Source organism: Varanus komodoensis, unplaced genomic scaffold (genome assembly GCF_004798865.1).
Source record: "Varanus komodoensis strain SLA01 unplaced genomic scaffold, ASM479886v1 scaffold46_3, whole genome shotgun sequence".
Lineage (NCBI taxonomy): Eukaryota > Metazoa > Chordata > Lepidosauria > Squamata > Varanidae > Varanus > Varanus komodoensis.
The window spans coordinates 786,775-814,070 of record NW_025336044.1 but is presented as its reverse complement, the minus strand read 5'-3'; the positions used below and the strand labels follow the sequence as shown (position 1 = coordinate 814,070).

Below are 27,296 nucleotides of genomic sequence, written 5' to 3'. Positions count from 1 at the left end.
CATTGTCTCCAGATGGCTGCTTCCAGCCAGCCAGAGTCAGTGCCAGGGAGAAGGGGAGGTGGCTGGCTGGGACGCTGATGGAGACCAGCACAGCCCCGCAGCCCGCCGTTCCCCCCCACCTGCTCCTCCCCCCCCGAGGCCCAGTGGCACCCCGCTGGCCAGCTGCGTGGGGGGCACAGAGGCGGCTTGATCCCGGGGCTGTGGGACCGCATGCTGCCCACAGCAGCGCGCCCAAAGCAAGGACCTGGACTGCACCATTCAGAGGCCGGCTGCCACATGCGCTTCTCCCCACGTGCTGAGCGCTGGCACCCGAGATGCCCAGGCGGCAGCCGGCATCGTCCAGCCCCCGCCTGGCCTGCCCGGGGCTTTGGGACACTCGTGCAGCAGCGGGCCGAGGAAGCGAGGAGCCGGGGATAAAGGAACGCAGGCTTCCGGGCAGCACAGGCGCTGGCTTTATTATTTACACTTAAAAGGGCTCCTTCCCTGTACAGTTGTCTTCTTGTATGGCACCAGGTGGACTTTTAAAAAATAAAGAGTCATGTTAATAAAGCAAGGCTGCGTGTGTGCATGGGGGGTGGTCTCCGGCAGGCCCCGGAGGGGGACGTCCTGTCCCGCGTTTCCGCCCTTGGGTCAACGGCATGGGCGTCCGGCGTGCCGAGAGTCCCTCCCCGGCCTTCAGTGCAGCGCCTTCAGGACAGCCATGTGAGATCCCAGGTTTTCTTGGAGGTAATACAAGAGGTGAAGTTCGTAGTGCTCTCCAGACTCGGGGACCCTGATGCTGTGTCGCTCCTGCGGATAGATCTGGAAAGAGAGGGAGGGAAGCCCCTTCTCCCACTTAGCAAGGGCCTGGTTTGGCACCCGACCCCTTCCGGGGTGTGCCAGAAAAGCCCCCGGCCTCAGATCAGGTGGGGTCAGGGACAGGATCCCGCTCTGGGAAGGGATTACACGGGGAATGATGTCCCAGGCAGCCCCCGGCGCCAGACAACGCAGCTTCCCTGCTTGCGCAAGGGAAGCCACACCGGCTTTCCCTCCTTGACCTCCAGACAAGCTACGTGGCAAAAGGCCTTCTAGAGCGGCTGAAGGTCGGGGAGTTTACTGGGTTACTGGAAGGCAAGCGAGTTGAGGAGGGGTGGATGGCACTCAAACGGGAGGTTTTGGAGGCGCAAGCCTTGACGATACCTCTAGTCAGTAAGGTGGGAAGGTGGAGGAGAGCGCCGACCTGGATGCGAAAGGAGGTGGTTAGAGGGATTAGACGAAAGAGGAACCTCCGTAGGAAATGGGTACTGGGGCAAATAGACAAAAGGGTACACCGGGAGGAGGAGGCCCGTTGCAGAAGGATTCTTCGCAAGGCTAAGGCTGATTACAAGCTGAGACTTGCCAAGAATATCAAGAGCAACAAAAAGGGCTTCTTTCAGCATGTAAATAGCAAGAGGAAGGGGAGACAAGTGGTGGGACCACTAAATAAGGAGGAAGGGGATCCAGTGACTGATATGAGGGAACAGGCACAGATGCTAAATGACTATTTTGCCTCTGTATTCTCCCCAAAGCAGGACGGGGGATATCCGCGTAGGAGATTAGATGAGGCTGGGGACTTAGGGGCACAGATTAGAGTCATCCCCTTGAAGTCGAGGGGCTCCTCAGGGCATTGGACGTTACAAAGGTGCGAGGCCCTGACAAGTTACACCCGAGAGTACTTAGGGAGTTGGCAGGGGTTCTCTCACGCCCGCTGGCCTTCAATTTTTGAGGCCTCATGGAGAACGGGTGAAGTCCCAGAGGACTGGAGGGTGACATCAGTGGTCCCAATTTTCAAAAAGCATAGTAGAAGGGACATGGGGAATTACAGACCAGTTAGCCTTACCTCCATTGTAGGAAAGACAATGGAAAGGGTCATAATAGAGAGAGATCTAGCGATGCTAGATAGGGAAGGGAGGCTGGCAGCCACACAACACGGCTTCCGCAAAAACAGGTCCTGCCAGACAAACCTTGTGGAATTCTATGACAAGGTTTCGAGATGGCGGCTAGATGGAGGGGATGCAGTGGATGTGGTATACCTGGATTTCAGCAAGGCCTTTGACAAAGTGCCCCATGATATCCTGGTGGAGAAACTGAGGAGTTTTGGGATACACCAAAGCACTGTCTGGTGGATTAGGGCATGGCTGACTGACCGAAAGCAGAAGGTCACCATTAGCGGGGAATCATCGGGATGGCAGCCAGTGACAAGCAGGATCCCCCAGGGCTCTGTCCTGGGGCTGATCCTGTTTAATCTCTTCATCAATGACATGGAAGAAGGGGTGAACAAATTTGCAGGCAATACTAAAACTGGGGCAGTGGCCACAACTGAGGAGCAGGTGCTCCAGATCCAAAAGGATCTGGACAGACCATGGAAGTGGGCAGGAGACAACAGGATGGCGTTCAGTGTGGATAGTGCAAGGTCTTGCACTTGGGGCATAGGAATAGGTGTCATAAGGACAGGTTAGGGGACAAGTGGCTGGAGAGCAGCACTTGTGAAAGGGACCTCGGGGTGCTGGTTGATTGCAGGCTGAACATGAGTCAGACGTGTGATGCGGTGGCCAAGAGGGCGAACGCCACCCTTGGTTGCATAGCCAGAAGTGTGGCTTCTAGATCGAGAGAGGTATTACTGCCACTCTACACAACTCTGGTGCGCCCACAACTGGAGTATTGTGCTCAGTTTTGGGCCCCTCATTACAGAAAGGATATAGCCAGGTTGGAGTCAGTGCAATGTAGGGCCACAAGGTTGGTGGCCGGTTTGCAGGGGATGCCGTACGAGGCGGGACTGAGGGAACTGGGCCTCTTCAGCCTGGAGAAGAGGAGACTCAGAGGGATCTGTTGGCGACATACAGGCATGTGAGGGGGTGTCAAACGGAGGTGGGCAGAGACCTGTTCTCCCCTGCAGAGGAAGGCAGGACGCACTCCAACGGAGCAAAGCTCAGGGAGCCAAGGCTCCATTTGGATGCCAGGAAGCACTTCCTGACAGTCAGGACCCCGAGGGTGTGGAATGGGCTTCCATGAGAGGTCGTTGAGGCCCCACTGGTGCGGGTGTTCAAGGACAGGCTGGATGTCCACATGGTGGGCATGTCGTGAGCGGAGCCGGCTGGAGCCAGGGGTCAGACTAGATGGCCCGAGAGGCCCCCTTCTGACTAGCTGTTTCTATGTTTCTAAGTAGGCATGTACAGGATGGCTCTGCAAGCCAGGAAAAGCCAGTGGGGAGATCGGGGCTCCAGGGATATTTGTGCTTGGGCCCTGAAAATTCTGCAAGAACTCAGCCAAATTATGACTACAAGTTTAAAAAACAAACCGTGAGAAGTCTGTAAGAGGGGGAAATCCTTCAGTACAATATGTTCAGGTAAAGCAGTGGAAAATCAAAAAATAGGATTTTTCAAAATCTGATATTTATTAATTTATTAGCCAGCACATAATTAGACATTTAGACTGGCAGAAATAAAGAAAAATGTGCCTGCTTCTGAAAATTTGGGGTTTCCTTCATTGGGTAATTGTTTTGGTGGGTTGCTATCATGAGTTAGCTCTTGCAAAATGGAGTAAAATAGAAAAGGTTGTGCAGTTTCATTTTAAAGATGAAAATACATTATTTCAAATTTTAAGAAACTAAGATACATGCTGCTTTAAAGTTTAAAGTGATGGCTATCAGTTTCAACGGCTCTGATCTACCTTCTGTAATGGATGCGCATGTGAACAATGGCACACCTGAGCTTTTAAAGCCCTCAGGGGGCGGGACTCAACCCCACCTGGCTCATAGCTCTAACTGCTAAGGTGGCAATTTTCGCTGGAAAGCGCCTTTCCAACCCACAGCACGTGGTCCGGAGTGCAGAGGAGGTGGCTCACCCGCCCAGGCAGCTCCACAAACGCCCTCTGCGCATGCACGGTGAAGTCTCCTCTTACCTGCAAGTCGTAGGGCTTGCCAGCCCTCACCAGGAAACTCAGCAAGACACTAGTGTGCGCAAAGTGAACATTTTCGTCCAGGAATCCATGCAGCAGCAGCAGCCGGTTGGGCCTGAAGACACCAGTATCAAACGGGGGGGAATTACACTTTTCTTACTCTCCTTGCACAGATGTATGTGTGGAAGGTACTGGATGGTACGGGGGGGGGGGCAGTTACAGCCTGGAGAAGAGAAGGCTGAGGGGGGACAAGATATCCCCCTACAGGCACCTCAAAGGCTGCCACAAAGAGGAAGGACAAGATCTCTCCTTGATCAGGGCAGAGCGTAGGACACGGAAGAATCGACTCAAGCTGCGACAACCCAGACTCAGGCTGGGCATCAGGAAAAGCTTCCCCACGGTCAGAGCAATAGGGCAGTGGGACCGGCTGCCTGGAGAGGTGGGGGGCTCTCCCACACTAGAGGCATCCCAAAGGAACTGGGCAGCCACCTGGGTGGGACGGAGTGGCTTGGTGTCCTGCACCAGCCGGACCCGATGGCCTTCAGGGCCCCTTCCGACTCGGCTCTTCTAGAGTCCTTTGGCACCAGCACCGACGTCCCTCCTAAGCCTCTACATGGGGCAGAACATTTTCTGTGGAAAATTCACTGCATTATCCTGAATCAGTTTTCTGGAACCCCTGTCATTCTGGTGCTGAGCACCCAAAACGGCCCTTCTCGCATGCTGCTGGGCAGCCACTCTGTGGGGAGCAGGCGGCCTCCCCCAGTCGTCGGTGCTGAGGAGTACCTTGGATGGAGGAACGTCACCTCCCTCCTCTCGTGCAGTTCTCTGCAGTCAGCCGCCACTGGGGTGGTGTGTCTAACTGATGTATTTAATTAGCACTGGCTCTAATTGCATCATCTGAGGCAGGGGGAGGGTGGCCTGTAATTTCTTGAGGCAAAAGTTAATACTTTAATGACAACAAGGCTAGAAAAGCAGATTACTCCTAATGGGCAGTGATTATGCAAATGCCTGTTCAAGTTTATTAAGTGGGGTTTTTTACTACCATGCAACGGTTTAAGCATCTAATTAGGCAAGGAGTGCATTAGGGCAGCATTCAGCACAGTGGGAGCGAGGGGGAAAGCGGCACTTACTCAGAAGGAAACTTATCCGCTTGCATAGCCACCGAGCCGAGGTAATATCCCTGCTCGTTATTGTCCGGGCATCCCATGTAGCGCTCGGTATACCCCGTGTCATAAAAGAGCCAGAGTGTGACTGGCGCGCCAGCAATGGCAACCTGAAAGCGCAGCCAAGGACAACAACAGTCACCCACTTGCAGGGCAACTTCTGGCAGGGAAGAACAGCGTTTCCTTGGAAATGAGCTGGCCCGAAAAGTCCAGCCCGGCCTGCTCCGCGGTGCTCAGGCCAAAAGCTGCGGTGAGCTGATGGGCCGTCGGGTTTGAGGCTTCCCCAGCAGATGACGCATTAAAGAACAGCCGGGCGGCGGCGACACCCTGGGCTTGTGGGGACACCTGGGAATCTGAGAAGCTGCCCAGAGGACGCCCGTGAATGGCGGCGGGGTGGCCCTGGCTAGTGACAAAGGACAAAGAGGTTGCCCCAGGGACAGCGGGAAATTCGGATGCCTCCTCACTTGCCTCTGAAGTAGCCCCAGGTGCCAGGAAGAAAGTTATAAACATCCACCCGTAAATTACCTCTGCAGGTTGTTCATAGCTAATCCCTCATCTTGGGTTCAGATGTAATAACACGCCATGATTCAACAAGCCATGGGTTGTCATGTCAACCATGCTGATGTCTCTTAAAAACTGCAAATGGAGCACACATGTGCGCGTGCACACGCACACACACACACACACACACACTAGAAAGGGGGCGCCCCAGTGTAAGTTTACACACCTTGAAAATCTCTGGCCTCTGCAGTAATGCCGTAAGGGAAAGATAGCCTCCGTAGGACCAGCCGTGAATTCCAACCCGGTCTAAATCAATGAACTCGTACCGAGAGGCCAAGTACTGCAGGCCTTCCACTTGGTCAGCTATTTCAATTTGCCCCTGTTGGAAGAACAGCAACAACACACTGGAAGGATCCCTGCGCTAGGAGAGACCCATGCCAGAGCCCTGCCGGTTCCCGTTCAAAGGCTTCCAGCATCCCAGTCGGAAAAGAAACCCTTTTTTCCAATATATAATAACTGTAGAGAGAATAAGACTTTGTACTCAGTATGTCAGAAGCCTTTGGAATAACTATTTGTTTAAAGTGTAGAAAACAATAAAAAAACTGAAGCCTGGGAAAGAGACACATTTTTGCTGGAGACCATGAAGAACGGCTGCCAGGCATGAACGTCTGTGGTGCTGCGCTGGACGGACGGATGGCGGAGCGACACGCAGCAGGCAGCTTCCCACATCCTCTTTGTCCCCCTTGCCAAAAGCTACCGGAACAACCCGTTATGCCTTCAGCATCCTTATTCATTCATCATACAAGGAAATGATGTGGTCTGTTAATAAAATGCAACTACTCCGCAGTCTGGCTGCCCGGATGCGTTCGGCAACCTACCATCTTATGTTTAAAGGCACCTTCAAACTTCAGCCCCCGGTGGCAGGACCCCCGGTTGTCAACCACGACGACAACGTAACCTAAGGACGCCAGCGTGTTCAGGCGGAAATACTTCACCCCCTTAAACCGGTTGTTCACAAGCTGCACCTAGATGAAAAGCCATGTGTGAGAACCTTCTCCAGCGCCCACGTAGATTATATTTCAACAATACAAAGGTTGACCGGTTATTTCCTTACAAACAGAGGTACTTTGACGATCTCAGAGGCGTTTGCTCTGTTCCAACACACAAACACGGACACAGGCCTTCTACAATCTCTCGGCTTGCCGCCATTCACTGCTGCAACTGCTTTCACAGTTGTGCGCTTGCACTCTCTGCCACTCAGTGGCTCGACAGGAGTCCTTTTCCCCAGCAGCGGTCACTGATGCTGGCAGCACCTTCCTTAGAACTTGACAGCGCTTGGGTGCACGAATGCCAGCTCTTGCTTTGTCTAACATTATAACCCAAGGGTCTGTGAGCAATTCATAACCAGGGGTGACCTGTATGCACTGAAGTACACCATCCCGCAACAAGCATGCTTTAACACATATTATTTACTTAAAATATTTATTTAAAATATTTATATGCCACCCATTCCACCAGCAGCATCCCTAGGTGGCTCACACGACTAAAATAACACATCCTTAAACTCACAATATAAAAACGCAACAGAAGAACTTGAAAAGAGTAAAACACAATTAATCTAGTAATTAACACAAATCTAAAAATTCCACTAAATTACTTTGCCAACAGGCCATGGTGGCCTCCATGGGGAAATAAAGTATTAAACATCTTTTAAAGGGTTAAGTCGAAGAGAATCCGAAGGTGGTGCCAGGCCAACCTCCTTGGGGGGAGCGTTCCGGAGCGTGCCCGCCAGCCTCGCCTCAGCCAGTGTCATCTCGTTTGCACCCTCGACACCGACCGGGATCGAGCAAGAGGCTCCTCCGAGGGTGGCGGGCCGTGATGGGTGAGCCACGCCTCCTGCACCTCCACGCCAGCCTCGAGGGCTTGCCAGTTGTGCAGACCTGGAGAGCACAGGCTATGCGAGGGCGGGACAGCAATCCTGAAACCGGCCATGCCTTGCAAGTGGTTCTTTAACCCCCACGAGCCTTCGCTGCTCATTTGCCCAGCCCGGAAACCTGCACACGGCAGTCGCACGTCCAAAATGGTGCCACGTGAACCCTCCAGCTGCTTGTGTTGTGCAAGTCCTGACAGAAAATGCTTCCATTTTGGGACGTTCATAAACCCTAAGCAACCGCCAAGACACTGCTGTACAAAATAAAAGTTGACACAAGCTGTGTGCATGTGATAAACACAGAGGATTGCAGTAAAAGCACTTGGTGCTCTATGCAGATCCCCAAGAATCCCAGCTTTCTTCTATTTTTTAAAGCTCCTAGTCCTTATGGTTGTCTGACTAATTTACATTTCTAAAATGTACAGGCAACGCTGTTGGTGATCCCACAGGGCAAAGAAACGAGAATTTCTGTGCCTGGCAGAAAAATGCCTCCAACAGGACTATAAAAGCATAAAACGATGCTGAAAAATATACAATGTAAGACTAATTATGCAAATAAGCGTCACATAATTTGTCTATTCTTGCTGCAGCATGCAGCACAGCTGTCTGGTGCGGGATAGTTTTTCACACAAGGCATCTAAGCCAGCTGGGCTTCTGCTTTTAATTGCACCAGGATCAACTGACAGGGTTCTGAAGCGCCGACTCACCTGTGGGCCTCCATATATGAAAAGCACTGTAGGGTATTTCTTCCCGGGTTGTAGATTGTGGGGTTTATAGAGCATCCCATAAAGAAGAAATCCTGAGGAACTCTCGAAAGAGAAGATCTCGGGGGGCACATAATCTGGGAGGGGTCCTGGAGGAACAAAGCAATGGTTTCTGTCTGACAAGAGGCAGTAAGACGGACAGCCCCAGCCTCTGCATTTCATCAGCTACCGCTTCCCAGCTCCTCCGATGCCACTTCCCAACACGCAGACCTCCAAATTTAAGAGAGGTAAAGGGCAGGGAGTGCCCACTCAGTAGAGCCTAGCACAGTCATTGCAGTGGCAGGAAAACTGCATTCCATAAGCACAGGAAACAAGCAGTTCCCGGGTCAGATTTCCTGCAAAGTAAGAGTTCTGATCGGCAGTCACGTCTCCTTTAAGGGAAACTCCTGTGTGGCCCTCTGTGAAAAAAAAGTGGCTCCTATTGCACACAGCAATCCCGGCACAATCCTAGCAGCCTGACTGGGGTTGCTCGCAGAGAGCAGTTTCACAGGACAGGAAGCAAACAGAAGGACGGACGTCCTTTAGCATCTTTAAAGGCTTCGCATGGGATCCACATACCTGCAGAATCTAAAATGGTGGCCCAGAATTCCTTCGACGAGTGGCTGACGTTGTCATCAGGAGTGCTCAGTTTGTAGAGGGACACCTGGTGTGGGTTCTGCTGATTGCTGAATTTACAAATGACCATGTCGCAGTTCTGGGAAAAAGAAGAACCAGCCTGACAACCAGTTTGGGATCCTGCATCCCGATCTTCTCCCCTCTGCAGACTCCTTCCGAGAACCTGCCCTCTTTCCTACACAGCTAAATGAGGCAGGAATCCGGTTTTGTTATCCGCGATCACACACAGCATCATTGGTACCAACTGCGCCACATTCTTGGTACAACGAGGTTGGCAGCCTTGGCCCATATTGCCAGAAGGTGGCAAGGCCCGCCAAACACTTCCGGCTGAATTCAGGCTCTGGCAGGCTCAGCTCCGGGTCGGCCATTCAGCTTCCCCCACTTCCCCGCAAGTCGTTCATCATCTGCTAGAGGATCCCTCATAGTGCAAGTTAGAATTTGCCTGGCTTTTCGCGTATGGCTCCATTCAGCAAGGAAATCTTCTGTAACAGCAAGATAAATGAAGGCTTTGAAAAGAGGGGAACTTTAGCCCCGGTCAGAGGAACAGAGTGTCTTGGGCCAGACTTCCTGACAATTAGGGGGGCGGGCACACAAATTTACCTGTTCCCTCGCAGTTCCTTCTGCCCCAGATCCATGGGAACATTCCCACGCAGGCACATTCAGTGAGCCCCTTTCTCGGCCTCCTATTCCCACCGCCCAGCCACACGCAAGCCGTGTGCGGTCATGGGAGCTGCAGGCCACACATCTGGAGTCGCCCACCTTGCTTTCTTGGGCGACACAAAAGGGATTGTGCAATTCGCTCCAGAGTTGGAAATGGCATGTTTCTGAGTGCCCACTGGGGGGAAACAGGGGCAGGAGGTGCCCGCGAACCCCTGCCTTAGCGGGGGACTCCCCACGGGCCGCTGGTCCGACCCACAGCGCTTCCCCTGATTGCAATAATAAGTCGGGACTCTTGATAGCTTTTAGAGGACACCTCAAATTGTGGAAACGGCTCTGGGCGCACCTGATTTCCAGAATCTTGTTTTCCTACTTGCACAGGGCACCCCAAGGAAACCAGAGCAGCTGCCATCGCTGGCAGCCACAATGACCAACAAGTTTCGAAACTAGAAAAGAACACAGAAAGGCAAGCAGCAAAGGCAAAAATGCCACTGCGGCTCTGACCTCTCCGAATGCGACATTAGGCCTGGTGGTCTGGCCACCCGCAACAGGAACACACTGGCAAGGCGGAGCAGCCCCGCGCCGCTGGAAGACCCGCCCTCCAAGCATTTGTCTTAACAAGAGCCACCTCTGGGCACCTGCCTAGACCGATTCGAGCAGGACAGAAGAGAGGTTCAGAATCCTTTCCAGCCCATGGCAGTCTTCACTCTTTCGAGGGTGAGGGTGAAAATACCAGTCCATTCTGCAGGCCTTGCCACCAGTAACTAAGCCTTAGGAGAGGCGCTTGAACCCTTTGTAACGGGGAACATGCCTGCCCAAAACCCGGGAAACGACAGGGCAGGGGAAAAGTGCCCGGACACCGTCCGGTTTGGCACCCTGTGCAGAAGGACCACTTCCTGCCTCCCCACTCACACAGGGGCCCCCCGAGAGACGGTGGGGCCCCTCTCGCCTGCAGTCCTTGCCCATTCCCCTCTCTGAGAAATCTGCCACGGAACAAGGTGCCTGTGGGCCTGTGAAGGTACCTGACTGACGCAGCAAGCGTGCGAGAAGTTGCAATCCGTCAGTCGCTTCACTTCTCCGGGGCTCTCGTAGTTCGTGACGTACAAGTGATGCTCCAAGGGAGAATCCTTTGTACCTTCAAAATATACCAGTTTTTTAGCTTCATCCACCCGGATCTGATAAAAAAACACATACACAAACAGAGAAACAAACAAACAAACAGAAGTGACCCAAGTTTGTACCATCAACAATTCCCAGGCGGGATTTCATTCTTTCTTAATTTCAGTGATTAAGGGGGAGAGACCTCAGAAATACGTAAGCATCACATTTCTTCCAATGGCCTTGTCAGTTCTTGTTTGGTGGGTTTTGTGCAATTGATCCTACAAATGAGTCTTCCGTGTGGTGGGAGGAAGTGATTTGAAGGCAGCAGCAGCTCAAGCTGCTTCCCACATAAAACAAACATGCTGCGTACTGAGGACAAGGGCTGCAGCGATAAAGGGTCTCTTTCTAGCACTTGGCTTCTGCAAGCATCCAGAAGCGAGACTCCCACCCAGCAAGTGTCAAGCACTTCACTCCATTTCGCCTCCTCCGGATCAGCCCTGACATACTGTACCTACAGTCCCTGGAACGCACAGCACAGGAATACTAATAAACATCCAAATGTGATGTCACCTGAGCCTCTTGGTTTTCAATCCATGTGTAAACACTGAGGCTGCTGCCAGCTTTCCCCGCACCCTGCCCGGAGTTGCATTTCTGCTTTGCTATGTTTCGGTTTTGCCTCTCTTAATCCGTTTTTGACCTTTCCAGTCCTAGAGAGCTTAAAAAGGTTACTGAAGGGACCTCCTGCCTCATGATGAGCTGGTTACTAAGATCTGCAAGGGGCCCCTCTCCAGCGTGCCGAGGTCCTTTTCCAGGGCACGGGTCAAGGGCTTCCTCCTCTGGCACTCCCAAACTGTGGAATGCACCCCCTCCAGAACAGAGGTTGGTCCCCACTCTCCAGGCTTTTACGAAGGGGGGAAACACACCCTGTTCCAAATTTAGCCTTTCCATTGACCCGGTTCACACACAAGAAACCACGGTTCCCAAACCACAGGTCACTGAAAGTGTGAGCTGGCTGCTGTGTGCAAAGCTACTTCCCGTACGACAAGCAACCCGGGCCGATTCCTGGGGAGCAGAACCCAGAACCCTGGTTTACTGGGGGGTCCACTCTCTGGAGTGGGAGTGTCAGGGTTTTACCAGGCGTGAGCCAGGTCCTTCCCTGCTTTTAATCTTGTTTTTGAATGCACGATGGTTTGGTGGCTTCACAGCAGCGGTCCCCAACCTGCGGATGTGGCCCTCACGTTCTTTCTGTGTGGCCCCCCGACCTACCTGCTTACTACTGCTATTACCCTCAAGGCCTGCTCCCTCAGACCCACACGGTCCTTCCCGCCTCGAGTGACACCATCTATTGGGGTTTCTCCTGTCCCTTTCTTACAAATAACGCAATGGATAAAAGGATTCCAGTTAAATATTGCTCCAAACTGGGAGTGCATTCAAGTTAAGATTTCTTCATTGACCTCTGCATGTGTCCTTTTGATCTAAGTCATCGGGTTAATACCTTTGCTACATTCGGATTTCAGGTGTGGCCCTCCTGGCCCTCTCTGTGGCCCGCAAGTGCCAGAAGGGTTGGGACCACTGCCCTGCACCATTTCTAGGCATATTCACTGGATTGGACCCGGTGAATGTTGAGCTGTGCAGAAATGCCAGAGGCGGCCTTTCCCATCTGCGTGCTCGGCACCCCTTCCCTCCAGCCCCGCACCTGCATTAGCCAGGCAACTGTGAGGACCAGGCAGATTTGGAAGGGGAAGGGGCTCACGAGGGCTGAGGCCGAGCCGAACTTTCAGGAGTGCCCCCCAGTCATGCGGTGTAGCCCTGATCACCTGCCGGTTACCGGCTCCCCACTGCCTGACCCAAGAGACTCCGCCAGCCAGTCGGGTCTTCTGTTTACACCTGAGCTCTCTCCCCAAAAAGATCAAGCAGGTATGCACTCAGCAGAGAAACACAAAGCAGAGGGGCTTACATTGGAGCCGTGTCGGCCAAGGACTTCCCACTCCCCATCAGTAATCGCCACTTCCTCTTTGATGGGACACAGAAAGTCGCCTGCAAAAGCGAGAGAATGGTCAGGGCAGCCCCATGCGGGAGTCCCCCCTGCCCTTCCTGGGCCACCCCAGGCGCGCCGCTGCTTAGGAAGGCCTGGATGCAGGCTGCGCCCGTTCCCCAGGGTTTAAGGGCAGGCCTCTGCGCCAGCGTGGGCCATCTTCCCTTTGTGGTTGGGCCAGGGTGAACACCAGCCGCTGAGGCTGACGGATCCCAGTGGGAAGTCAGGGAATTTCACCCCGCCTCGAAGTATCAGCCTCCAGGGCTCCCCCGACGTGCATTCAGTTTGCTGCCTGGGAGTGAGTGGGAAGCCCACATGCTTGGCGAGGGCCAGTTCTCCAGCGCCGGCCGTTACGCACGGCTTTACCTGCAAAACCCCACTGAGGCATCGAGGTTGTGGGGTGAGCTTTTTGCAAGCTACCTGGTCAAGCTAAGTCAATGTCACAGAGGCAACGCACTTGCAAGGGGTCGCTCAGGTGCCGTCTCCTGACAGCGATGGGGCAGACAAAGCTAAAGCCACGCTTTGGCCACTGGGATTTCATTTTGCAGCTCCTGCAACACATTCAACTCCTCTTTGCTGCCCTAAGGACTAGCAGCTTACTTGAAAAATAAAAATGCAGTGCAGGCTGCCTGGTGGAAAGGCGTTTGCTTAGAGCTGAAGGGGTCACCGCTGCAGCTCAAGTGCCAGGCAGAAGCTTTTAAAAAGGCTGGGGCGGGGGCAGACCCTCCAAGGACAGGAATTCTCGTAGCCAACCAAAGCTGCTCTTTCTGTTCCACGAGAAGCAAAACTAAAGTGGCGAAGCAGGTTACTTGGAGCAGGAAGTGCGCCGCTCGATCGCTTGTATCGGCTCTCCTTTAAAAGGGCTGAGATTCTGTACAGATGCCGGAATCCCGTTTTGCACTCAGAGGCAAAGATGAACTCTATCGTATCCTCGCAGGTCTGGGGGAAAACGTGGAAGATGTCGTGGATCTGTGGAAACAAAGCAGGGTTCAAAGGGGGAGAAGACAACAGGTACCCTGGCTCAGAATGGCAGCAAAACCCAGCCCTCCCAGCCCTGTAGCAAGCAGATGGCTTATGATCGTTGCGAAGCGTTAGCATTTGTCTGCATTCTCTTCCAAGTGCAAGGAATTCCTGGAGAGGGTGCTTCATCCAGCCCAGCTTGCTTTCAAAGTCCCCCCGCTCCGCACCTCCCTTTCTGTGGCCACCACCCCCTTCCCTGGTTGCACTCCCTTCCCCTCCTGATGCTTGTTTGGTGTTTTCCCAACAGATTCTGTGCTGTTTCTATCCATCTTAAAAGCTCAAAACACCTCTCCCGTGTCCTTGTTTTTGACAGCCCGAGCATGAAGCTACAATCGGCCCGACTTTTCAGGGGGAAGGAGCAATTTTGGTCCAGGTGTACTTCTGTTGGCTTCACCCAGGCCCTGAAGATTCCCCAAAATGGACTTCGGCTCTCCAGGTTTGTACCCTCGAATTCTAACTTTGCAAATTTGATGACATCCCAGCCTGCGGCACGGGGCTGCTAAAGCAGTCGCTGGGACCTAACCGGAGCAGGCAAACGCTTACGTTTATCCAGATGTCTGTTGTTTCCTCATAAATGATCAACGGTGTGACAGAGTCTGGCACAGATTCCATTAGTTTCTGCCTTTCCATGGCATCGTCTTCCACCGGGATAAACAGAGCAGGGGGGAGCAGCGCAATCTGCAGCCGTGTTTGGGGTCGATCGAGCAGGATGGCCCAAGCGCTGATCGGAGAGAAGGGAAATCAGAAAACAGCGCCCCTCCGTGCCAAGCAGTGCAATAACACTCTCCTCATACAGATGCATCACCCGTGATATCAGGACTTCTTTCCAAGTAAGCGCCCAAAACTGAGCACTCAAGCAGGGAAAGGGGGCTAACAAAGCTATCTGATGCAGCTCGGGAAAGCCAATTTCACAAAATTGAAGGGTCTTTTTTTTAAAGGATCCAGTCTATTTCTTCTGTATAAGTTTTTTTTAACACAAGGTATGCTATATTTATATTTATTTATATTGGAACAAGCGTCTTTTAAAAACGGGATAACAATTATAGAAAGAACAGAGGGGAACGCAGATGCTTACTCAAAAATACCCGTATGTGGAAAACATACTTTACGGAAGCTTGGCGGTCCCTCTGTAAGATGAACCTACATGAACTTGTGCGTTGGATCTCCAAGCGGGATCTGCCGGCAGGCCCCTCGTCTTCCGGAGGCCCGCCAGGGAGAGCCGAGCAGGGCCTTCCGGGCTGTCACAGGCGAAGCCCCAAGGCGCTTGCCAGGGGCCACGGTCTGTTCAGCTCATCTGGGAGAGCAGAGACGCAGGTGGATTTCACTCCGCCAGCCCAGAGGTGGCTGCAGGCCATTTGCCCTTGCTCATCTCCCTCCCTCTCCTGTCCTAATGTTGATATGATTCCAAATAAGCAGACTATGGGCAGCACCCAGCCATTTCACGGCACAGACGCTGATCACGCCGCGCAGCCGAAGGGACTTGTAATGCAGGGTATTGGCACGACGTAATCTGCATTAGCGCAGTCACATTGCTGGGTGCTGCCCTGTATCTTTAAGCTGTTTACTTCTGACTTTTCCATTTTGTAGTCCCGTTTGGGCATTTCATGGAAAGGTGGCGCATCAAGTTTACAAAGAGACAAAGCCAATTTAGGATATTATTCCTTAGTCAGAGTCAGTTTTGGGTGACCCCAGAGCACTGATGGCAAACCTTTAGAGACCAAGTGCCCAAACTGCAATCCAAAACCCACTTAATTATTGCAAAGTTCCAACACTGCAATAAAACCTGAATACCGAGGCTTTAGTTTAGAAAAAACAACTCACAGGCCATCCAAGCAAATATATATATCCTTGGCAGCACACTGACCGGCCATGCGAAAGCTCGGACAAGTCGCAGCTAATGGGTCACGGCAAGTGACATCATCGCCTGGCGCCACTACTCCTTTCCGAGCATGCGCAGGGCCCTTATGTGTGCTTTTGCCCGATGCTCGGCTGGTGGGGCGATGCTGGGGCGACTTGGCTCCGCGTGCCATAGGTTCGCCACCACCGCCCCAGAGTTTGCTTCTGAGCTAAGCCAAGGAAAGAAGGCAGTAAGGAAAAACTTGCAGGTCAGGTTGGAAAATAAAATTAATAACAACAACAATAGAAGAGTAACTTGACATGCGGGTGCAGATTGGAACTCGGGGCACTTCTGCCCAAGGAAAGGGGTGAAGCTTTCATTAAGTTGACTGGCCCAGTCCAAGCAACAAAGTGGGAAGTGAGTTACCCCCTCAAGATAAGCTCTTCCATAATGGGAGAAAAACGCACCTACATTTCGTCAACTCTTTCTAATACATTTTAGAGCCCTCAAATGCAAGGAGCGACTTTAAGAGTTCATCTCCTGAGCTTGGATTGAGGATAAAAGAACATTTGCTCCAAACGGTTCTCAGCTCAAGTGGAAGAAATGGCGGTGGAACACAATACGCACTATTTCCCCTCCCGAGTCCATCCGGCCCTGGCAATGTACTCCACGCCTTCAAACAGGATTTCAAAGGGCTGCACAAGCTCTTTATCAACAACTTCTACAATCTGCCAGGGAAAGAAAAATAAACATAGATCAGAAAACCTTTGCAAGGCTACTGCAGTCTTCCAAAAACATCTCCATCTTCTTCTTCCTTCTCTTTTCTCCTCCTATGTTATTTATTTACTTATTTTATACTGTTGATTTTAATTTTATATTATTATGTTTGTAACTCAGTGTATTTTTTGTATTTTTGTATTTAGTGGTAATTTATTATGTTCTATTGTATTTCAATGTATTTTATTGTGTTGTAAGCCGTCCCGAGGCTTCGGCAAGGGGTGGCATAGAAATGTAATAATAATAATAATAATAATAATAATAATAATAATAATAATAATACCACCTATAACCGCAATGTAGGCAGAGGTGAAGGTTTCCTCACACAGGCTAGTCATGTCCGGCTCCGTTGCAAGCTGAAAAGCCAGCGTTGTCCAAGGATGCGTCCGTAGGCATGCAGCTGCCGCGACTGGACGCTTTCGTGCACGGAAGGCTGTTACCTTCCCACCGAAGGGGTTCCTATTTATCTGCCCCCACTGCATGCTTTCAAACCGCTAGGTTGGCAGGAGCTGAGGCAACTAATGGGAACTCACTCCGCTGCACGGCACTCAGGGTTCAAACTGCCAGCCTTCGGCTCGACACCACCATGCCCCAACTGCAATATAGTGATCCCTAAACTGGGGTGGGGGGAGATGGGCAGAGGCCGGAATTCCATCTTAGAAAAAGAATTCCTGAAACTGGTGCATTCAGCCATCACCTCATTCTGGGGAACTGGGCACAGCTACCATGCGCAGAAGGCACGTCTGCTGTGCGAGGAAGACCATCCGCACCAAGCCATGGCCTCAAATTTCTGCTAATTTTTTAGAAACGGCATGAAAAATTCTAGTTATTTTGCATGCTGCCTCCTCTGGCCTGCACACACTGCACAGGAATTTTGCCTAATAAAAGCCTTTGCATACACAGCATTCGAGCTGAAAACGACTTCGCCACATATCTGGGAATGTGCACAGACTGAAGGCTACTTGTGGCTGCAGCAACATAAAAGCCCAAGAAGTGTAAATTAGGCTGGTTCGCATAAAAGGAGGGACCAAACGGACTTCTCCCTAGCACTTCTAGGCCTCCTGCTTTTATATATTTCAGATCTTCATGGCCTCCTCCAGACTGAATTCCATTTTGGAGCTCTCAGAAGCCGCAAAGGAAGGAGGCCAAAATACGAAGCTGTCCCAGAAACCATGGCTGGAGACAGGGGCCTGCCCTGGTGGAGGGGGCCAGGTCTCCTGCAGACCCTGGAAGGACAGCCTGGGACTTGGGTCCGGCATTTCCAGCCACACCCCTTCTTCTCATCTAGCTCTCAATGGGATTACCAAAGTGCCAGCGGGTGTGAGAGCGCGCGCGAGCTTCAGACTTACTCTGTCGTCGGCACCAATCCTTATTTCGGACAACTTGAACGTTATTTTGGGGTTTGCCGTGCCTAAAGGGGAAAAGAGCAACCAACACTCACAAAGGGATTGCACAATGCGGGCTTCGACTCTGCTCTCCCCAATGCTGCCCGTGTGCGTCCAAGGCTGATGCACACGAGCGTGCCATGGATGCCGGGTGCACCGCTGGGGGTGGCAGGGGCTCCTCTGAGCCTGTCCTGAGCACCACCGCACACTCGCTCACCTGTTTTGGGGTACCGGAAGGAATCTGTCCTCCTCGTCTCCAGCAGGGGGGACGTGACGTGAATGATTTCCACCTCCGACTCGTCATTCTCTTCATACAGAATTCGAAGGATTTTGCCTCCATCGGCAGCTGCCAAGAGGGATGGCCACCGGCCACCGAGTCAGTGCTCAGAAGGGAAATGAGTTCAGGTGAAGGCCTGGAGGAAGGGGTCTCCGCTCCCCTGCCTACTCGCCTTCGCCCCATCTGGTCCCCCATGGGACACACAGCCACGCTCCCTCTGCCTGGCTCTGCCTCGGACGTCCCCTGCTGCGTGGCTTCCAGCTTTTCTGCAGTTTTCCCCCTTTCTAAAAAGTTGAATTGCCTCTGCTAAGTCTTACTGGCAGGAACAGCATTATCTGAATCATTATATTGCATTTAGGCTATGCCTTTCTTCCTCTCACAAGGAAAGCAGCTTATGAGCTCCTCTGCTCCATTTTATCTGCACAACAACCCTGTGAGGTAGGTCAGGCTGCCCATTTACGAGCAAGGGTAACGGTGCTTAGTGAAGGGCCAGTGTGGTCTGGTTGTGCATGAGGCTGCACCAGGGGCCTGGGAGATTCAGATTCTAGTCCCTGTTTGGCAATGAAGCTCTGGGCCAGTCACCCACACGCAGCCCAGCCTGCCTCACAGGGTTGCTGTGAAAATAAAATGGAGCTGTAGAAGTCATTCTGTGTTCCTCACAAAGGGAAAAAGATGGGATATAAATGCAATGTAATAATTATAATACTGAAGTTCCTTAACCCTTGTCTTCCTATCTTTTCTTGGTTTTCTTCTTCTTTTTTTGTTCAAAGTCCTGAACAGAATTAATTTTGTGTCATTCCTTGCCCTCTTAAGCCTCCTCTTCCTACCTTTTGGCACTTTTTAGGTCGTGAGCTTGGGTAGAAAGCTACAGCTTTAAATCCTTTTTGTTCAGACAGCTCCAGCTGCCGGGTAGTATAAAAACAAGCAAGCAACCAAGCAGTGCACAGCTTGCTATCTTTCGGCACTGCAGAAATAATCCATGGCCCCACGCTGACGGAACATCCAGACTGCCATCTAGGACCAAGCACCACAGAGAGGGAGCAGGAAGAGGGAGTTCAGATACTGGTGTCCTGCAACAGCAGGGGGTTGAACCCGATGGCCTTCAGGGCCCCTTCCAGCTCTACAATTCTATTTATTTATTTAGTATAAAAGCCGTCTGTTAGTACAGTGGTAACTCAGCTCACGAACGCCTCAGTTCACGACCACATCGGGTTGCGAGCAGAAATTTCAGAAAAATTTTGACTCAAGTTGTGAACTCCGCATTGGATAACAACCACGATCGTGGCCATGTTGTCGCATGAACACAATCGCGATCGCGGCCATCTTCCCTGATGAGCGTGACTGCGAATGCACCCGTCTCCCCTGCACAAGCACAATGGCGGCCACCCGCCCCCCCCCCAGCACAATCGCCATCGCACGATTATCGTTTGGGCCCTCCCTCCAAACAATCACCTCCCCCACCTAGCTTTGCCTTCTCTACTGTGCTATCTTTTGTTACTTTGCTGTTCTTTGTCACTTTGTTTCAAATTTTTGTGATTAAAAAATAGTTGCAGAACGGATTAACCTTATTTACATTGAACCTTATGGGGAAAATTGACTTGGCTCGCGACCAATTTGGATCATAACCAGAGTCCTGGAATGGATTACGTTCGTGAGCCGAGGTACCACTCGCTGTATTATGTTCTCTGGGTGGCCACTGCAGTAAAATTATGAATAATAAAATTCATGACTTAATACAGTTAATATAAGAAATAGAGAAGATAAAACACAGCATATGCAATCCAATCGCAGAAAGGCGATTCTGTGCCACACCCCCACTGTGGGCTGTGGGCACACGTACTTGTCTCTGCTTCCGGACACCACCAGTGGCCCGTGTATCTGTCGAACTCCTCCTGGAGCACGAATGTAGCAACCCCAGCGGATTTTGGATCCTCTTCAATGTTGGTGAATTCTAGACAGATGATGCAAGAAGCATTTTTTTATTTGGAAAAAGATGATGCACAAAGAAAGCTCGTCATACGCATTGTAACTGCAAAATGCCCGTTTTTCTGCCCAGAGGGAAGGCAGCTCTGCGGATGCCGGAGGTGGGGATGTGCCGGACTCTCCCACTGCTGTTGCACCCATGTGGGGGGGGCGGGGGGGCACAGAAGGGCTTGCCCTCTCACACGCAACGTCCCCAGGCGTGTTTGCAAGCTCGCAAACTAGCGCTTGCGCATGTTCTCCCTTTTAAACCCTCAGGGTCTGTAACATTTACAGTTATATATTTTGTCGCATAAGGATGTGGGCTTCAACATGTACTGAGAAAAAGACAAGATTATTCAAGGCAAGATGATCTTTTATTAGTAAGAATAAAAGATTATTAGCCACAGTAAGATTACAATTATTAGCCACTTTTGCTCTTGAAGGAAGTACTTAAAGAGACCGGCACAATTCTGATTAAGAATAGAAAACCATGAGCTTGCAATTAATGGTTGGTGCTGCTGTCTAAAATGTGAAATGCTTTCCTTCTCATCATGTCAGCCCTCACTCAGTTCACAAGACAGGGCATTTTTATTTCTGGGTATCCCTCTACACTGTTTCCAACAGAGATCAGCTCTGAAGAAGCATCTCAAGCTGATCAGGACAGCAATGGCCATGCTCAAACCCCATTCTAGTCCAATAGGATGTTCCTGAACCTACAAGGCACTCCAAGCCTGAATTAGTGCTGGGAGCTGTGGGGCTTTTGCGGGATGCTTGCCTAGCCCCATAGCACCCCAATGAACCACAGCACCCATCCTAAGGGTCAGATTTTGATTTGAAGCAGGCTTGTAAATTGTGGCTCGCATTACTCATGCCTGAGGGGCAAGTCCGCACTTTTGACAGATTTTTCTAGAGGCTTCTCAAGACCCAATCACAGAGGTAGGGCTAGGCTTGGCTTAATTAGGCCAACCATGATGTTAATGTACATCTGGCACTTTAACCAGGATAGGCAACAAATCACAGTCAAGCTCACCAGTGCCCGTTAAGCCCAAGGCTACTTACCTTTGTGTACGAAGGTCAACCTCCTTTCTTCTTTGGTTGCTAGATTGGAGATCCAGATGTCATTGCTATGGATAAAGGCAATCCAGTTGGGATCGGCCGGACACAGCTTGGGATCCATCCGTATGTTTGGACAACTTGTTTCCACCAAATTTGGCTGCAAAGGCTGTTTCTGTAATCAGAGAGGAAAGGGAAACCGCAATCGGCAGTTCTAAACCAGCTGATTTCTTCCAGGGAGATCCAAGAACTATTGATTTGTGAAAGGACAAAATGTGGCAAATGCAAGTGAAAGCAGACGGGCGTGCGTTGTCTACAAACAAGATTAGGGGACACACCAGGCATCCCATTTCTTCTGAATCAGGCCTCAAGGAAGGTTACATTAAATATCAATGAAAACCAAATTTAAACAGCTAGCCAGAAAAAACTCATCAACTAAATACACCCCAAATTTATTTGCATATTATATTTATACCCAACTTTTTTTCTTTTCAAGGATTTCAGGGCAGAATTTCCTCCTCCCCCGCACCCCCAGCCCCCAGCAAGCAGCTGTTCACAGCAGCTGGTGCCAGGACCCAATTCGGCTGCTTGCTGTGCCAAGCCCATGGGGCTTCCTCCGAGCCAACTCACCGTGAACCCGTGGGGGCCCCCTTCATTCACGTAATAGATCCCACTGCCTGCCTGGAACAAGAACGTGCCACTTTCCTCGTGATAATCGTAAGAGGAGATCCCAATCGTCCCGATGCGCTTTCTCTCTCGCAACAATTCCTCCTCTCGGGAGTACATTCCATAATCTAGGCTGGCCTGACATGGGGAAAAGTAAGAACACATCTATTTCTTCGACTTACAATCATCAAGGCAGTGTTTCAGTCTCCCGGAGAGCTGGCAGTGTGTGAGACACTCCCGATATGATTCGGCAAAACTTGGTTGCAACTGCAATTCCATGAGAAGCTGGACGAAAGCGACGCTCTGTGAACTCCCCTGCGTGGGAGTTCTTCGTCAAGTTGCAAAGAGTGAAAAATCAAAGTACTGTAATACGAAAACACAAGGAAGCGCAACCCAGGGCAAAGACTGCCATTCATTCATTCATTCCGTCTATATCCTGATTTTTTCTTACAATGAACTCAAGGCTATCGTCCTCAAAAGTGGGATTTGGTCCTGGCCAAGCAAGTCCAGGGCATGAGGTGGAAAAAGCGTTATTCTGTAGAAAAGGTCTCCATGCACAAAGTAGGCAAAGGGAGCCCCCAGGAAAAAACAACTTCCCTTCTTATCACATTTTACGGGAAGGTAAAAAGCACTGGCACAGTCTTGTCTTTCAGGGTCACAGAACCGCCTCTTTCCTAATCCCATGTATAGGTTCATCCGGGGGACCCGCAGGTCTGTCCTTCAAAGTGGCTTAAAAACTCATTAAAAACTTGCCCAAATTTGGCTTCTCAGATTTAAAATGTGCCCCAGAATGGACTGCACACAACACTGAAAACGACTGCCTTCAGGTTGTGAGGCCTGCTCACCGGGGATCAAGATCCACAGAACACAGTAGGCCCTATTTTTGAACCCCATGGGGTGTGCACCTATGGGCTTCAAAGGGGGCATCCATCACAGCAAAACTTCACTGCACTGTACCCCGAGCTCTCTCTCACGCCTGTGATTTTTCTTAAGAGAATGACTGGCTTGAACTGAGGCAAGCAACATTACTGGGAATCGTCTCAATTTACAAAATGCACCAAAGCAGATAATCTTACAAGCGAAAAATGCTTTAAATTTTTAATCCATGAAGACTGTAACATGGGAGGAGGAGAGCTGGAACGCAGGTGCAGGCTGCTGAGGACTCGAAGTTGATGGCTTTCACCTCGGACGGCTGCAGCTTCACGAGCAAGCAGAGATCGCGCAGCTATGCCAAAGGAGGGGGAAGGGAACGGGGGTAAACCACACAAGAGGCAACCAAGCCACCCACCTGAAAAAGATCCAGCAGAGGCTTCCAGGATAGCATAAGAACCGCAGCCTTGTTTATGGATTTGGGGATTTCGGAATAGAAAAGCGTGTTTTCCCGGTTCTCACCAGACATAGCTGAGTATGGAAAAAAACACACACGGCAAAGAGTCATGCATAGGGATATGTTCGAAGTCTGATATGGGGTCAGAGCTGGTTGTGGGCTAGAAAAACAGCTGCCACAATGAACATATGTCGAATATAAAACCGCTTCTGATGCCTGGGCGCACTCTCACTTTTCAGGCAAACAAAGAATCTTGTTCCTGTTCTTACTTGAGCTAAACAAGGAAATGATTCTGGCTACGTCTGCCTGTTTTTTTAAGCAAATCAATTCAAATAAGCTTGCTTATTTACATAACCTTAAGAACAAAGCCTTACGACCTGTTGACCTGTTAGATAAGACTGAGGGTCCAAGTCCAAGATTTCGGCCACTGTTTGCTCCGGCGATTGGCGCTCTGAATGCACTGCTGCTGAATCTGAATGTTCCATTGAGTTCACCGTGGCTAATGGGTATTGGATGGGTTCCTCCTCCTTCACAAATGGGGCATGGCCCTAAACTGGAGGATAAGCATGTATAGGACTGCGCCCCGTTAACTTTTATAGTCCTCACCCCTCTGGACTTGCCTTGGTCCAGGGAATGGCCACGTGGCCCCTGCCCTTTGGAGCACCACGGATGTTGATCAGGCGGCGGGTAGCAGGGACAGGGCCTTCTCAGTGGCGGCTCCATTCCTTTCCCCATGGTGGTGAAAGGCTCTCCTAGGCTCACTCACTGTAGGTAGGTCCTGGAGGCTTTTTAAACGCATGTTTCAATTTAATCTTTGTCTTTGCTGGCTCTCTGTATATGATCTTATCACAAGCTATTTTTCTAACTTTGTCTGATTGTTTTTAACATCCGTAATATAAACAATATTCTGAGGGCGTGCCCTAAAGGGCAAGATAAAAACTATTATTATTGCTGTCATTTCTACACTGCCCCAACCCAAACCCAGAGCCAAAGCACTCTGGGCTGCTCACAATTGATACATGCACCTCTTTAGGAGGTGAGAGGGACGGTAAATAGAGGAAGGGGCTTTTCGGTGGCTGCCTCCCACTTATGGAATAGACTCCCCAGAGAGATTTGCCAGCCGCCAACATCTTCTCTTCCCCGCACCAGGCGAAAGCATTTCCCTCTACCAGGCACTTTAACAACTCATTCTAAATTCTTTGATATTAAGGAAGCATATAGTTGGCCTTCTGACTCGCTATATCTATTATCTTAAATGGCCACTATGATATTGCCACTCTTTTATTATTATGTTTATGTGATGTTTTTGCTGTTCTATTGTTCTTAAGAATTGTGTTTCGATTACTTTTGTAAGCCACCTAGAGATCCCTGTCACAATAGGAGGCATAAAAACGCAACAGCAAATAAATACAATATAAACATAAATAATCTAAGCCAGTGATCTTGCGGCAATGAAGTTTATTTTGGAAGCACAGGGGCCCTTTAACTCTTTACTTTTTATTTCCTATTAACATTTCCAAAACATGTTTTAAAAAACAGGGTTTTCTAACCTCCCAGTTAAAAAACTGACAAGCTGTGTCCCCATTATCCAAATACCTTAGCACTTACAATTTGTTACACTCTAAAGCCCATTAAGATGGATGTTATAATAAGGTCGTTAAAACATTTTAAGTAACTATTTTACAGGGGATTATATAGCAACACAATAAGGCTAGGAGGCTGGAAGCCTTTATTGATATTTTATGTTTTATTTTTATCTCTAACTTTACCATCTTTTTAATGCTGAATCAATCATTGTAGTATTTAATATTGTTAACTTCCATGTTATTTATGGGGATAGTGAAGTGACTTCAGCATTTGTTTTATGCTGATCTGTGACCATAATAAAGAGTTTGATTGACGAGCTGCATTCTTGCTCATCCAAATACAATTGCAGCACTTACAATTACTTCCCCAGCAACCCCAGAAGACTTGCCGCTATATAGCCTGCCCACAATGCTGTAAATTACTTCTATGTTCTTAAAATTATAAACCAACTCAGGTTTTTCTATGAAAATAATAGACGGCATAGAAAAAACCTTCAATAAGTGAGGCTGAAGAGCAGCTGATCTCCTAGGACTGTTGCACAGACGGGAATTGAACAAGGGTCACCCCGATTTGAACTTCTCAAGGCAATGCAGCTTGAACTCCCTCTTCCCTGCCACACAATATTACTTTCCTTTGGAAATAAGATGCGGTTTCTGACAACAGGATGTCAGTGTAGGCCAGGCTCAACCCAGGAGGCTGAGTCCAAGGCCACCCGTTTGGGCTTCCGTGCTGCAGAAGCATTCAGGAGGACCTGCAGAAGGGGGGGCTGAATGGCCGCCCGGACCCTGGGATGCCAATCACACCAGGCTTGGGCCTCTCCGGAACAGCGCACACTTCTCAAAGCCCGACGGACCAGGCTGCTTGGGAACACCGGGCGTGCTGTCAGCAGCTCCCCCTGAGCCTGACGGGAGCCTGGGAGGAAGGCTGCCACTGCCCTGGCTGGGGGCTGCTGGAGAAACACACCGATTGCCAGCCTGGGCCACGAATGCCCTGCTAAGCTGTAACGGGGCCCACGCCGAACCACTCTGCCGCGCTTCGTCCTGACCGTGCTTGAAGAGCCCGTTTTTCTAGACTGCCTGGCTCCCTGGCCGGCGCCCTTAACCTCCCAGCCCGGGATCCATCAGCATCGCTTTGCCTCTGCTTCAGGCTGGCAGCCAAGCCGTGACAGGCCCAGGCAGGCAGCCAACGTACCAAGGTAGTATACCCGGTGCGAGTGGGGCCCCTCCGGGTCGTTCCGCTTCACGAAGGTGAAGTCATGAGGCGCCTTGGCCATGAGGCAGCTGTGGGGCTTCCGAGTGTCCACCAGCAACTTCTTCAGGTGGCTCCAGGAGTACCTCTCCACGTAGAACGGCTCCAGCACGGCCTTCTCTTCGGGGGCCACATTCTTCTGCTGCTCCGCCTTCTCAAAGATCTCGAGGCCTGGCAGCTCAGTCTCCATGGCCGCTGCCATATCACATGTTGCAGCCTGGAAGGGGAATCGAAGCAGCCGTCGTGAGCAGCCTCCACCCACCTGGGCCTGCCTCTACCAGGCAGAGTTACCTGGCAAATGGGTATCTGTCTGAAGCAGCTAAAGGAAACAGTCCATGCTAGAAGCACACCTAATCTCGACAGGTGCCACAACAGAGAAGGCCCCGCTCTGTACCACTATCAGGTGACTATTAGATAAAATGAGCTAGGGTACACAGGGCCTGCTTCAGAGAAAATAACTACTGGGGCAACCTAGTTTGGAGACAGTTTCTCAGATCATCTGGTCCTAAGCTACTGAGGGCCTTATCAACTAACAGCAAAACTGGTGAGGAACAAGGCCTGGTAGTTAACCTGCAATCAAGACGGCACTTCCAGCATAGGAAATGTGCATGCGCTCAAGCTAGCCTCCATGTGCACCAACTGCACTTTCTGAACAAGCCTCAAGGGCAGCCCCACACAGGGCTAGCAACTTGATTCTTCCAGGATATTGACCTTTCCTAACTTCCCTAATAAATGTTAAGGTTATTTCTCCGAGGGGAGCTCACGCTGGGCACAGGCAGTCTGGCTACAAAGGGAAGGCGGCCGGAGGTGGGTGCGCGGTCTTTCTGCGAGGGTGCATCCAAAGGACCCCCTCTGGAAGCCGCGCGGCCCCGCGGCCTCCCTGCTGCCCACCTGAGGCCCTGGGCCCGCTCCTCAAGCCTCGGGAAGCAGCGTGCTGGAGCACTGGCCATCCGAGCGGCTGCGGCTGCAGCTGCTGGGAGCTGAGGTCCAAGCCATCTGGAGGGGTTGCAGAAGGGGGTTACACTCGGGCCGGGGGCCCCCTGCGACCCCCCCCAGAGGCTGCGGCGGACACCTCCCGGGAGCGACGCCAGGCTCTCCGGCTGCCCCGCCCTGCCCCGGCCTCTGGCGCCAGCTGCCCGGAGCTGCGCCCGCTGCCGGAGGCCGGCCGGGCCCCGTGCCGCGCGGGGCGCCCGCCGCCAGGTCCTGGCCAGCACTGCTGGGCTGGCGTTGGCGGGAGGAACGAGGGGGGCGCGCCCGCTCGGCTGGCCCGGCCCGGCAGCGCGCGGCCGGGGCTGCCCGCAAGCCGCTCCCCGCCCGCCCGCTACTCACGGGGGCGCCGCGTCCCTGCCCAGTCCCCGCCGCGGCGGCGCTTCCGCTTCCTCGTCTCCCTCCGGGTCAGGAGGCGTCCGCCGCGGCCAGGAGCGGCGCCCCACGCCCTGCCGGGGCCGGCCCGCTCCGCACACCGCCCCCGCCGGG

At 51.5% G+C, this 27,296-nt stretch overlaps 1 protein-coding gene across 6 annotated transcripts; it reads right to left on the bottom strand.

The window, feature by feature from the left end:
- Positions 1 to 429: 429 nt before the first annotated feature.
- On the bottom strand, positions 430 to 27,233 carry DPP8 (dipeptidyl peptidase 8). 6 transcript variants are annotated; one of them, XM_044445035.1, is made up of 21 exons: positions 27,150 to 27,233; positions 25,764 to 26,037; positions 22,947 to 23,059; positions 21,623 to 21,796; positions 20,999 to 21,167; positions 19,818 to 19,928; positions 17,918 to 18,046; positions 17,665 to 17,726; positions 16,166 to 16,266; positions 14,245 to 14,422; positions 13,491 to 13,650; positions 12,604 to 12,683; positions 10,568 to 10,720; positions 8,832 to 8,967; positions 8,217 to 8,362; positions 6,458 to 6,604; positions 5,806 to 5,958; positions 5,046 to 5,188; positions 3,919 to 4,030; positions 1,180 to 1,219; positions 430 to 801 (listed from the first exon to the last, which is right to left on the bottom strand). In XM_044445035.1, exons 2-21 carry the CDS (start codon positions 26,020 to 26,022, stop codon positions 542 to 544), a joined length of 2,826 nt encoding a protein of 941 aa, XP_044300970.1. In that variant the 5' UTR covers positions 26,023 to 26,037; positions 27,150 to 27,233; the 3' UTR covers positions 430 to 541. The 6 variants fall into 6 exon arrangements, with proteins under 6 accessions (XP_044300970.1, XP_044300971.1, XP_044300975.1 ...); XM_044445036.1 differs by lacking the exon at positions 27,150 to 27,233 and adding an exon at positions 26,712 to 26,830; XM_044445037.1 differs by lacking the exon at positions 1,180 to 1,219 and having other exon boundaries at positions 537 to 801.
- Positions 27,234 to 27,296: the final 63 nt, after the last annotated feature.

Excerpts from the sequence above, each read along its gene's own strand:
- DPP8 (XM_044445035.1), bottom strand. The coding sequence starts at position 26,022 with ATGGCAGCGGCCATGGAGACTGAGCTGCCAGGCCTCGAGATCTTTGAG. Across the intron at positions 12,684-13,490 it reads CGGCGCACTTCCTGCTCCAA|GCGACTTTCTGTGTCCCATC; the intron begins GTAACCTGCTTC and ends TCGCTTTTGCAG. Across the intron at positions 8,363-8,831 it reads CACCATTTTAGATTCTGCAG|GACCCCTCCCAGATTATGTG; the intron begins GTATGTGGATCC and ends TTGTTCCTCCAG.